General features: G+C 42.0%; 1 protein-coding gene across 3 annotated transcripts in view; it reads left to right on the plus strand.

The window, feature by feature from the left end:
- Nucleotides 1-13586, plus strand: part of Shq1 (SHQ1, H/ACA ribonucleoprotein assembly factor) — a 106894-nt gene that overhangs the window by 15172 nt on the left and 78136 nt on the right. For all 3 annotated transcript variants that reach the window (XM_075983340.1, XM_075983338.1, XM_075983341.1), the window contains exons 5-6: nucleotides 1958-2070; nucleotides 8314-8441. In XM_075983340.1, coding sequence (XP_075839455.1) covers nucleotides 1958-2070; nucleotides 8314-8441 — 241 coding nt within the window. The remainder of the gene's footprint in view (nucleotides 1-1957; nucleotides 2071-8313; nucleotides 8442-13586) is intronic.

The raw sequence follows: 13586 nt of genomic DNA on the forward strand, positions 1-13586 counted from the left end.
ACTGGTTGTGATGTCTCCCCATGGTCTAGTTTTAGTAAGCTTGCATTCTGACCATCAACTCTAAAGTGCGCTCATATCACTGTTTCGTTTCTTTTTTCTTTTTTAGATGACATAAAAAAGTGAAGGGACTTGCTCAGTATCCTCGGACTACTGACTTGTCTCTGTTTTCTTTTGTGTATGTGATTCCCTTTACTGCTGTCCTTTCCATTTACAAGTCTTTTGGGACAGTTCACATGCACAGCTCTCCCGGGTTACCGCTTGGTTGCGTTCGGCTTGCATCCTGTATGTTCCTTCTAGTTCTGTGCTTACCTGGAGGTGATAGATGTGCGAGGAGACACAGAAGAAAGCCACAGTTTGGAGAGTATTTTGGATTGTATGAGGTTTCTTCACTTTACAATTCCTGCGTGTGTTTGTTCTGTAGAATTCTGCTTGGGAAACACGCTGCATGTTCACATTTGCACATCTTGGCTTAGATTTTTAAACTTTCAAGTGGAAAGTCAAAGACCAGAATTACTCATAAAAATCCTTAATTTTTTTTTTTTTAATTTGTGCCTGTGGGAATGTAGGTCAGAGGCCAGCTTCATGGAGTTGATCTTCTCCATCTATTGCTATGTGGTTTCTAAAAACTGAACTCAGGTGGTCAGGTCTGCATGGCAAGCATATTTACAAAATAGACAGTATAGGGTTTCTTTCTTTGAGCTAGACAGTGGGAAGAAAGCCAAGTCTCTCTGTAGATGTTGGATACTCACACCCTCCTGTCTTTGGGAACTTTCAGATCTCTGGGGCTAAAAAGGGAAATGAATGGAAAATTAAATGTTCTTACATGTTTGTAAGAGTGTATTCAATTATGCTTCTTGGTTAATTTTTTTTTTTTCTGAGACAGGGTTTCTCTGTAGCTTTAGAGCCTGTCCTGAAACTAGCTCTTGTAGACTAGGCTGGCCTCGAACTCACAGAGATCCATCTCATCTGCCTCTGCCTCCCAAGTGCTTGGATTAAAGGCGTGCGACACCACCACCCCACTTTGGTTTAAAATTTTCAACTAACTAAATATGTGTGTATATGCTTGTGTGTGCGCGCACACACACACACACATGCACCTGCTACAGCATGGTGGAAGTTGTATGCCCCAGGATGTCTGTAGAGTCATGACAACAACTTCTTGGAGTTTTCTCCCCTTCTATTTTGTAGGTTCTAGGGATCAGGAGGTCAGGCTTGGTGGCAAGCGCCATGATCCTTTGTGTTAAATGTTAATAAAATATCACTATTAATAGATTCAAACATTTATGGCTTTTTATTTGTTTGTTTGATTTTGCTTTTTGTATTTTGCAACACGATCTCATTGTGTAGCTCTTGCTGGCTTGGGACTTGCTATGTAGAATAGACTGGCCTCGAACTCAGAGATCTGCCCAACTCTGCCTTCCAAGTGCTGGGAGCAAAGGCATGCTCTACACCTGTTTGTTAGATTTATTAAATCTTACTAGCTGTTTCATACTCTAGGGATAGTAATAAGGCAGATTCTTCCATGCTTTGATGTTCCTCCTCCCTTCTCCCAGTTTGGTTTTATATATAATATATATTGTGAGACAGGATTTCTCTGTAACAGCCCTGGTTGTCCTATAACTCTCTTTGTAGACCAGGCTTTAAACTCATAGAGATACTCCTGCCTCTGCCTCTTCAATTGCTAATATTTAAGGCATGCGCCTCCATGCCTGGCTTATTTATTTATTTTTATGTGCATTGATGTTTTGCCTGCATGTATGTCAGTGTGAGGGTAGCAGATTCCCTGGAACTGGAGTTACAGATAGTTGTGATCTGGGTGCTAGGAATTGAACCTGAGACCTTTGGAAAAACTGCACGAGCTCTTAACCACTGAGCCATCTCCCCAGCCCAACCCCTCATTTGACTTTTAAATGCTAAAGATTGGAGATTGTGCTCATTCTTGTTCTGGTGTTTTTAGGATGAACTGAGTGAGGTTATTGATATTAAGGATCCAGATTTTACTCCTGTGACTGAACGAAGGCAGAAACGCCTGGCTGCTGAGCTGGCCAAATTTGACCCGGATCATTATCTGTGAGTATTAACTTTTGTGGCAGTTAAATAGGTATTTAACTCTTCCTTAATTTTTTTTCAGAATCTGTGAGTATATGTATGTGTTTGTATAGTTATGTGTGCATGTGCACATGGAAGCCAAACCTGACAGTGGGTGACTTCTTCAATCATTCTGCTTTATCTCCAGAGACAGGGTCTCACTGAATCCAGAGCTCACCCATTCAGCTAGGCTGGCCCATCAGGCCTGGCCAGTTCTCTCCAAGAATACACCCATCTGTCTTCCTGCACTGGGCTATAGTGCTGGAAAGTGCTAGGGATCTGAACTCAGGTTCTTGTGTTTGCATGGCAAGCTCTCTACTACTAAGTGAGCCATCTCCCCAGCCCCTCAGTGTCCCAGACATACGTGCTTTAGATCCTGGAATTAGTGAAGGCACTAACCCTAATTCACGTTTCACCTAACCTGTACTTGTGGGGCCTTTGTAAACTTGCTACTTAGTTTATACTAGCAAGGAAGCACTCTTAATACTCTTTTGTGGTTTTCTTACCAGACTTCAACACATCAAACTTATAAGAGTGTTTGCTTGTACTTCTTACAGGTAGAATTTTTGTCATAGTTATTTGCATATGTGAATGAATATGTCTTGATTTCCATTAGAATCCAGGTCTACATGTGCTATATTTCTTGCTAGTCTGGGATCTTCCTAGAACATTATCTACAGTGAGTAGATAGTTACTCTTGGTAGAGTATCATTAGAACTCAGCCTTAGTTCTGCTGTATTTTCCACCTGCATCTGTTGTGACCTTTGCCGTAACCAGAACTATATTTGCATAAGGAACTTATCAAAGTAGAGACGTGCTGTCTCTTACTGACCAAGGTAGCAGCTCTTCTTTGCATTTCACTGGGCCTCTGATTACCTGGCTCTTCTAGGGTGTGTGGAGAATGAATGTAATTGATATGTTGACATAACCCTCACTTATTATTTTTTCCAGGCTCTGGGCCAGTGATTTCAAAAATGTTAGCCATGTAACTATTATCACCGCTTCCCAATATTTTTGTCCAGTGTTTTCAGCTTATCAAGTCCCCTGAGGATTATTTCATTTCATTTTCACAAGGAGAAGAGAGGCAAAGGGACTTGTCCAAGGTCACACTACTACTGAGTGGGTTGGGTAAAACTCCACAAGCGGCTCCATTTGTCACTCTGTATTCCCTTTTAAGTACACTATTCCACTTTAACTGCCATTGCTCTTGTGATTAACATTCTCTCTCCTGTGACCCAGTGGGATACTAATTGGAATAGCAGAAGTGAGTCTTGTGATGTGCAAATGGAATGAGTGACGTGTGGTGATGAATGGTGAACTGTTGAGCATCCTAAGGGAAGCCCAGAGCGGGCTGTGTTATACTGTGGAGGACATCTGAGAGATGCGGCTCCATTTAGACTGCCATTTCTAATTACTTTTATCTCTTCAATGGTGGTTTTAAAGGTCCACTGAAGAGTAATTTGAAGAAACCCATTTAGAATCATGCTGAATATTTAAAGTAGAAATTTCATTGTCAGCAAATTTCTCAGCCAGTATGAAAACAGAATGAGCTTTCCAAGGCTGAAATTTCAAGTGCAAGGGAGCTTAATTAGAAGAACTGCCTGGAAGAGTATGTTTGTGGCCTGAGAGGATTAGGATATTGAAATTTATATTTGGCAGCATGATAGTTGAAGCAGGCCCTGTTTTCCTCCATTTCCTGTGCTACTTTATTCAGAAGCTTTTTAAAAAAAATTTAAACTACATGGTGGCGGGGGGTGTACGTATGTGTGTCCTAACACATGTGGAGATCATAGAACAACTTGCAGGACTCCAATCTCCCACCATGTGGGTTCCCAGGGATTGAACTCAGGTTGTCAGGCTTGGCAAATGCCTCGAGCCACTCAACCATCTCACTCGGCCCAGAAACTCATTTGCGGGAATAGTTTTCATGGAATATTCTTTCCATTTCTTAAGGAGTGGCTCTCAGTGGAGGGATGCTATCAGATTCTGAAAGGACTTCAAGAAAACGAGTGTGATTTTATTCTAAGCAGGACAGAGTAAGCCAGACTGACTCAGGACTAAGATTCAAAGTGAAATCTAGCTCCGTTTGGGTTATAACTATTTTGAAATCTGTTGTAAAATCAGGATCTCCTGCAGGTTGGTTATTCTTTTAGGGTGTTCTGTGGCCTGAGAAAGTACTGTTCGTGGTGGTCTGTAAATCTCATTGTTTCTGAGTCTTCTTTTTTTTTTTAAATGATTTATTCCTTTTGGATATCAGTTTAGACTTATTTATTTATCTCTTGTGTGTGTTAAGTGTAGGTGTGTATTATGTCATCGAGTGTGGAAGTCAGAGGACATTTTCAGAGTTTGGTCCTCTCTTCTTCCACCATGGGTATCAAACTTGGGTCATCAATCTTTGGTGGTAAGCGCTTTTACCTGTGAGCCTTTTGCTGGCTCAGGTGTTATTTTTATACTAAAGTCTGTAGACAGTATCTTCAAGTATTCCGTAGTAATCTTTCACCTTTGCATACAGCCAAATGTTTGTATTTCTTTTCCTTAGGATATTGTTTTTCTTCCTGCCAAATGTTTGTATTTCTTTTCCTTAGGATATTGTTTTTCTTCCTACATTTGTTTTTGATTTTTGGGAATATTAAAATTATAACCAATTCATAAAATCTTGCTTTTTTCTTTGGTGAGAACAGAAGGATTTAATCAACATTTTAAACATCTGTAAGATAATGAAAAAACAAAAATGATCAAGCTTTTTTGGAATGTCTTTTTTAATTGTGGTAGATTTTCATTATTAAGACTTTTTGTAAAGAGTTGATGCATTGGTCTGGTTTTTTTTTATGTATTAAGTAGATTTCAGCTACGATTTGGGAGGCTGGAAAGGGTGGCCATTTATCTTCTGTGATTTCCTCTACTCCACGTTTCTTGCGGTCCTCTCACATGGCTTCTAGTAGCCTCCTGACGCCTGACAGCCATCTGTCTGGACTTCTTCAGATCTGTCAGCTGTGAGGCTGATGCTCTCAAGTGAAATCTGCCTCCTCCCGTGCTTGGTGTTCTTTGGCCTCAGACAGCCGCTTCTCTCTCCTTGACGTGGTATCAAGTGTTCTCTGTGAGCTGGACCCGCTCCTTCCGTCAGTTCACTCCTGCCCTCCTTGCCCATGCTTCATCTCCGGGCAGCAGCTGATACTTGTGTTTCCACCGCCCTTCTCTGTCAGTTCACCTTTGCCCCTTCTTGCCCTTGCTTTATACTAAGGCAACAGCTGGTGTTTGCATCTCGCTGTTTCTTATGGGCTTCTTTCACTCATGCAGGCCCCTTGCTACCTTCAAGGCTGTGCTCAGACATCACTTTCATAGACCTTTCACCTTCGCCTGGGTGAGGATGCCTCCTCAGTGCTCTCCTGGGCAGCACACGTTTGTTTGTTTTTTTCCACTTTGTGTTCCGAATGTCTGTGTTTATGCCCATGGTTCTTATTAAGTAGTGGAGCCCTCGTGGCGAGTCACTGGTCTATTGTTGCTGTGTGTGTATGGAGGACATTTGGTGAGTGCAGTGACATTTTTTTCAAATGTGAAAATAATTGATTGGGAAATGTAGATGGTTAGTCAGTCACTAATCATGTTCATGCAACCCTTAATTCATAGACAGTGTAAATAAAGATAAACCATTGACTGGGCCTGGTGGTGCAGGCCCACGATCCTAGGTACACTGGAGGCTAGAACAGGAATGAGGACTATGAAGAAGCAAGTGTAAGGTGTAGAGATCACAAGTTCAAGGCCTACCTGAGCTATGATGTGAGTTCAAAGCTAGGGCTGTAGCTAGTGGTAGAGCACCTCCCAGCATGCATGAAACCTGAGAGTCAATCTCCAGTAGAGTGTAAGAATGGAAAACAGAATAACCCATCACAGTCTGGACTCTTGGAATGGTATCTGAGAATTTTTATTCAAAACAGCCAGTTTATCATCTTGGAAGATCTTACTGGGGCAGAAGGATGGGGTAGAGGTGGTTTGCTTTTTCTCTCATGAGTCCCCATTCAAGTGAGCTCTTTTCCTTTGTGTCCTCGGTGTTTCTGAGTCCCGCTCTCTCACAGGACTAGTTCTTCCTGCGCGATTCTTTCCTCTTCCTTGGTCACAATGCTTATGACTTAGCCTCTCTCTTGAGTATCAGACTTGTGTGTCCAGCTGTATATTATATGCCCTAGATGGATACATCAAACTTAACCTGTCTCAGGTAGAAGTTATTAACCCTCTCCTCAGTTCTTTCAACCTCCTGGGGCACTGTCTCCATGAAGACCACTGTTGTCCTCTGCATTGCTGAGCCATAGTCCTGGCCATTGCTTTGATTCTCAAAGTTCCTCAGCCCCTGCTTCTTGAGGACCCTACCTTCTTCTTATATATCAGATGCACCTGCTTTGTTCCCTGTCCTCTGCCACCATCCTGTTCTGGCACAGCTTCTACTTCTTTAGAATCGCCCCTCTAAGATGCATGCCCTGTGTTCAGTGACCTTAGGGGTATTCCTAGTATGGCTTTCATGTGTGTCCAAACTTTTATCTTGTGTCTTGTCATCTGCAAAGTTCACAGTCAAGAAGCAGGCAATAAATTACATATATATATATATGTGTGTATGTGTATACATATCTACATGTATATGTGTATATATAAAGTAAATTTACATTAGTATGTTAGATCTAATTGATAGCTACTCTGAGGTGTTTGCAGTCTGTAGGCCATGGGTCAGACATGCCTGGAAGGTTATTGTTATCAGTATCTTATTTTCAACTTATCTTGGCAATTCTTCTTCAATGTGATCCTTGTTTTGTAGGTATTTCTGTTTTTTGAGCTCAGGCTACTCTCTCTTATTTTTTTAGATTTTATTTTCTAGTTTAAATTATGCATCCATGTATGATCTGAGTGTGGGGTTGTGCACAGGATGCAGTGCCTATACAGGCCCGAAGAGGGAGGTGAATCCTTGGAGCCAGAGTGACAGGTCGTTATGAGCTGCCTTGTGTGGAGTCTGGAAACCCAAATCAGATCCTCTGCAAAGGTAGTGCCTGCTGTTAACTGCTGAGCCATCTCTCCAGTTCCTCTCCTAACTCTCTTAATATGAAATCTTTTTTTAAAAAATATTTTATTCATTTGTATTTTATGTACATTGGTGTTTTGCCTGCATGTATGTCTGTGTGAGGGCAGTGGATCCCATGGAACAGGAATTACAGACAGTTGTGAACTGCCATGTGGATGCTGGGAATTGAACTAGAAGAGCAGCCAGTGCTTTTAACCCCTGAGCCATCTCGCCAGCCCCCTTAATGTGAATTCTTAATTGTCTTTCAACTGTTGATGGAAATAGTATTTCCCCCAGGGCCCTTAAATGTGTCAGTTTTGTTTTGCTATAGGATTTTTTTGCTGCTGTGTTACTGCATTCTGCCATACTTGTGTCTCCGGTGGGACTATAAATTGTACAAGGGCCAGGGCAGTTTGTATCTTGTGAACAGAGAGAAGAACCTAGTGCCTAACGTGGAGCTTAGAATATGGCACAAAGTCTTTCCTTTTTCTTCTTGGTAATTTTTAAATTAAAATATAATGTACCATTTTCCCCCTTTCTTCCTCCAACTTTTCCCTTGTCCTTTCCCTCTTAATGGCTCTGATACCTTTCTCCATACTCTCTCAAATTTATGACCTCTTTTTCTTTCATTATTATTCTCTTTCTCTCTCTCATGCCCAAAGCCTGTGAGTCTTTTTAAGTTGCCTCTATGTGTGTGATTTTAGGGCTGATCGTTTATATTAGATAGCCATGTGGGGGCTCATCCCCGGAAAAGACTAATTTCCCCTTCTCAGCAGTCATTAGTTGCCTGTGGAAATACGCGTCCTGAATTACCTGTTCATCTGTTTGTGTTTCTGCGGCTGGGTCTGAAAGGTCTTTCCTTTATCATAGCATCTCTCAGATCTGGGCTGCTCATGAACCCAGCATTGGTTCCAGACTGCAGCGCAGTCAGGGTAGGAGGCTCCTCCTCGTGCCTTCTGTGGAAGACATCAGAAACGACTACTGTTCCTTCAGTTTAGTTGCCTTTTGCTTTATGGCATTGGTGACCATAGAAAAAGTCAGCGCAACTCTCGGTCTTCTCTCAGGTTGTGTATTGAGTTGATGTAATGTCTATTTCTGTGCAAATGTGATAAATTAAGATTATAAAAAAAGAAAGGAAACCAGTGAAATCTGATGTAATAAGCCCATTCATTTTTGAGCAGAGCTGACTTCTTTGAAGATGAGGCAGTCGAACAGATTTTGAAGTACAATCCTTGGTGGAATGATGCACATGCAAAAATGATGGCCTCTTTGGGAAAGAGCCAAGAACAAGGAGATGATGCTGCATTAGGTAAGAAACTCAAATGAGTGTTTCATTGTGAACATTTGTGATTTTTAAAACTCTCATTGCTGTGCCAAGCCACTGCCTTTCATGTTGTATGGCATATGATTTTAATTGCTTTTCATTGTGAAAATGGGATTTTTGGTTGCTAATTGTGCCTCATTTGTTTGCTTTTCTCTGCTGGTATTTAAACTGTAAGGTACCATAGCCTGTGCTGCATGCACAGGTTCCAGGTGTTAGTCCTGTGCTTTAAAATTCCACACTAAATCATTCAGTTATTGTTTGTTGGAAAATTCTTATGAAGTAGATTTTACCTTAGACTCAGTGGTATCTTTTTAAGTTTTTGAATTGATTGATTTTTAGAAATAAGGATATTGACATACATTCATAGTTGAAGAATGTGCTTGAGAGATACGACCGTGCCCCTGTGCTGAGGACACCTGAGTATGAGTAGGGGAGACGCTGGCTATGCCTTTGCTCTTACATGAATTGGATGTGGCCTCCTCTGCTTATTCTCAGGTAGTGGGATGAGGAAGCCAGAATAGCTGTCTTTCCATCACAGTTTCCAGAGCATGGTGAAACAGTTTGTACTGGAGAATGTTGAGGGGGGGGATTTCACAAGAGGTGACTGTCCCATGTGAAGATAAGCATTACCAGAGTCCTTTCTTGGGTGCGTATGTTCTCATCATTGGTCCAGCACAAGCTGCTTGTTCTAAGTCTGTAGAGTAGAGTCATAATGGTTTCAGTTAGATCAGAGCAAGAGTCCTATGTTATCTGATAGGTGATTTGGCTTTTCTTTATATACTAAAACTAAATTTCAGCATTTAATGAAAGGAGTGCATAGGTAAGAATAAATATTCTGGAGAACAGTAAATGGAATGTAAACTTTCCTGTTGTGGAATATTGGTTTAAGGGGCTTTACATTTGTTTATGCTATGGAATACTTGTTTGATGATGCAAAGATGTGTTGTATTCTTTTATGTTACATTTGTTTAACTCTGTAAAGCTGTGTTACTTTGCCTGCCTAAAACACCTGATTGTCTAATAAAGAACTGAATGGCCAATAGCAATGCAGGAGAAAGGATAGGCGGGGCTGCCAGGCAGAAAGAATAAATAGGATGAGAAATAAAAATCTGGGCTTGAGAATAGGGAAAGAGGGAGGAGTAAGAAAAGGAGGAGAGGAGGATGCCAGGGGCCAGCCACCCAGCCAGTCATAGAGTAAGAAGGAAAGAAAGATATGTAGAATAAGGAAAGGTTAAAAGCTCAGAGGCAAAATGTAGTTAAAGAGAAACAGGGTAATTTAAGTTAGAAAAACAGGCTAGAAATAAGCTAACCTAAGACTGTGCATTCATAGTTTAAGAATAAATCTCGGTGTATTTATTTCGGAGCTGGGTGGTGGCCCCAAAAGAGTTTAAAAAAAAAAATCCAGCTACACTTTCCTTCTCCAGGTTTCTTCTCCTAAAAACTATTACTGTTTACAGTTTTGAGTGTATTTCACATGAGTTTATTTTTGTGTTGACTGTCAAACCCACAGCCTTATATATATGTTAAACACACACTCTTACCCCCAAATTGTACCCCCACCCCACCCCACCCCAAGATGTATTCTTAGCCTGGGGTGTTTTTAAAGTACAGACCTCACAGCTAAATATTTGGTTTACTATGGTGTACACAAAAGGTGCTGGGCCTGTGGCCTTGCCATCATTGTTGCTGAGCGCCTTCCACATGGGCACACCCAGATCATTCGCCTAAGCCACCGGCTGCTGTCCAGTGCTGCATGTCCCGGGACGGGGAGCCTTTGGGCTGTATTGCTGACAGTCATTTGGTTTACTGCTCTCACTGATCGTACAGGAGATATTTTTACCTCAGTCCAACTGAAGTAGTTATGGGCTCTTCTGCATCCGTTCCTAAAAGCTGTCTTCAAGCAGCCCAGTCAGCTGCTGTTCACTCCTTTGTTAAGCATGTGATAGAGTGATTATTATGTAATAGGCAGTAAGAACAGTTTATTAAGTGTTTTTGTGGTTAAGCTTTGTTAGAGTTTGGATAGTTTCTACCAGAGCGGAAAACCTGCCATTGTAAATTTAGAAACTGACTGTTGGTTCTGAGTATAGGTGTGTGTGCCATTGTCCTCAGTGTGCTCTGTGCTTGTGTTTAGAAACTGACTGTTGGTTCTGAGTATAGGTGTGTGTGCCATTGTCCTCAGTGTGCTCTGTGCTTGTATTTAGAAACTGACTGTTGGTTCTGAGTATAGGTGTGTGTGCCATTGTCCTCAGTGTGCTCTGTGCTTGTGTTTAGAAACTGACTGTTGGTTCTGAGTATAGGTGTGTGTGCCATTGTCCTCAGTGTGCTCTGTGCTTGTGTTTAGAAACTGACTGTTGGTTCTGAGTATAGGTGTGTGTGCCATTGTCCTCAGTGTGCTCTGTGCTTGTATTTAGAAACTGACTGTTGGTTCTGAGTATAGGTGTGTGTGCCATTGTCCTCAGTGTGCTCTGTGCTTGTGTTTGGTCTGTGCTTATGACAGCTGCAGACTCCTTCCCCAGCTAAGAGACTTGCAGATGTAGCTTGTTGACTCAATCTGGGTCATTAAGGATGAGCTAAGTAGGTCTCAAGACCTTTGCTCCTAAAGGTCAGCTGCCCTCCCCGTTTTGGCAGTTTGAGAGGAAGCTTGTGATGGTGTAGTTGAGACTTCTCTCCACCAGAGGGAGCTAGTTGCCCTAAAAATCAGAAGGCATGCTCTTTGATTTCAGTTCTAGCTTGCTCTCCTTTAATAATGGCAGTGTGTTCTGAGGCCAGTTCTCCATGTCAGCAGTGCTTCGAGTGAGGTCCTCTGTAATTTTAACAGATTGAGCCAGTGCTCTGTCCTTTTAACCGCTGACTCCCGACCCTTTATCTGACTTGTAGCCAGATTGGTGGTTCAGGCAGTCTGCTCAGCCATTACGGTGATTCATTCTAAAAGTCACCTTTCAAAACAGCTAGGCTATGTGATCTAAGGTGGAGGAACTTGAGCTGTATTGAACAGAAAGGGCCTCCTCCTCCATTATGCCAGGTATAAGGTTAAGTATAGGCAGGACACAGCTGAATATGAGGCTTGCATTTAACTCCCCCCTCACTGCCAGCTGAGTGACTGTGCAGCCTTGGGTTGCTGTGGAAATCTGCCTCCTTCAGAGCTGCTGTCAGGACTGAATGAGGCTGTGTGTATGAAAGCCTCCCTGCATTGTGAGTCTTAGAGATTATTGTTAGAGAGTGAACTGAGTGGCAGGAGAGCTAGGAATTGAATGACTTCTCTGTCAAATTGCCATTTTTGTACATTCTACAAATCTTTAATGGAAAGTTCCTTGTTAATGAGATTTTTTTCTTTCATTTTATTCTTATTCAAATATTTGAGACACCCAGAACTAGAGGAATTAACTGGCGTGTCGAACTACGGTAAAATACAGGAGAAAAGAAATAAAGCAAAGAACTAGCTTTATAGTTCCGTTTACCAAGATACATATTGCTGCTGTCTCTCGTCTCCTCCCGATTGTCTCTGCCCTTCTCTGCTGCCTTGCCTTCCTGCTTTGTGCCCCGCAGTGAGATGCTGTCATTCAGATGGGACATTGCAGATGATAGGGATGTACCTTGAAATTGTCCTTCATCGTACTATCGTGACCTTTGTTTTGAGTTCTAGATATGCTGTAGGTGGGAAACTTAGGTGCTGTCTTTGCTCGGGTGGTGACACTGGTCATAATTATTGGAGCTCAGAGTTACAGAAGGGAGTCTGACTAACTAACATCTTCAGCTTTGTAAACATCCAGGTTTTCCTCCCCCAAAGACTCCTGAATGGCAGCGTTAAGTGCTGTGCTCCCTGGGAGCTCCGGTTTCACGAGGATGGACTCACCGCATTTCCCAAGTTGTCTTTCAGTGGTTAGCGTCAGCCCAGGAGTCTTGGCACATGATTGCTTGTTATGACACCACATACCATTTACAGCCCATGAACTTCCTTGCAGGGCCGTCCTGTTTGGCACCAGTGAGCCCTTGAGTGTTTGTGGAGATAACTGGTAGTGTCAGTTTTGAAAGTGGTGGAACGGCAGGGCTGCCCATTTAGCTGAGGGCTCGAGTGCAGCGCAGGTTCTTGATCTGTTTCCAGTACACGTACAATGTAATAGACAGATATGTGTTACTCAGAGGAGCCAGATTATGGATGACTGAATCGCTGATCCAGACAAGACAGGGTTGTTTGGGAGGGGGATTTAAAGAGGAAGAGAAGGTTTAAAGTAACAGAATCAGAAAGAGTTTGGGAGAAAGAGCAAATACCTCAACAACATCTTTCCATCTTCATGGGACTCCTTCATAGGTCTCAAACATACCAACAAGGTAGGTTGCTAATGTCTGTCAGAAAGTAGCCGTGGGCAATTTGTTGTGATGTTTGGGTACCAGCATCTCCTCCAACACTATTGAGCTGACTTTTGTTTTACTAAAGATTATTTTTAAGAGTATTAATATCTGAAATGTTGTCAATTCTGCAGCTAAGTCATACAAATGCTTGCTTGATAGGTGTTGCTTGAGGTGGTGACCACTCAGGTGTTGGTATTTCCTGTACTGCTGCTGGGTTAGACCTGATTGGTGCTGACTACTCCAAGTTCCCCTTTGGAATGTGATTTACTGTCTTGATAAATTGGGGTTTAGGAAACTCAGACTGATTGATTGAGGAAAATCCAATTGATTTCTATAATGATATCCTCATTAGTTGTATATCTGATTCTTTCGGTTGGCTCAAATATAAAATATGTTTGAACTAAGAAGGCCAAAATGGAATCTAGAAATCCTCAGAAAAAGTTGATATTTTAAGAAAAGGCTAATACAAAGGCTAGTGGCAGCTAGCATCTTTAAATTCAAGAGCACAGTTAAGTAGGCTTTTCCTATGCTGTGCAGTCCTTGAAAGTGATAGAGAATGTGTGGATAGTCTTCCATTTGGAGTGTAACTTTGTACAGTGCTGAGGTTAACCTTCTCATATTGTCAAACAAGTATGGCTATCGTTACTTAAGAATGGAGACACGGCCCTATAGAAGAGTTGGCGTGTTTAAAGACAGTTCTGGGCATGCTTTCTCTCTGATTCAAGAGTTATGTGGAAGCTGAGGTCTTTATTAGTCAGCCAGGGTATAAAGGCTTTTCTC

Source organism: Microtus pennsylvanicus, chromosome 8, assembly GCF_037038515.1.
Source record: "Microtus pennsylvanicus isolate mMicPen1 chromosome 8, mMicPen1.hap1, whole genome shotgun sequence".
Classification (NCBI taxonomy): domain Eukaryota; kingdom Metazoa; phylum Chordata; class Mammalia; order Rodentia; family Cricetidae; genus Microtus; species Microtus pennsylvanicus.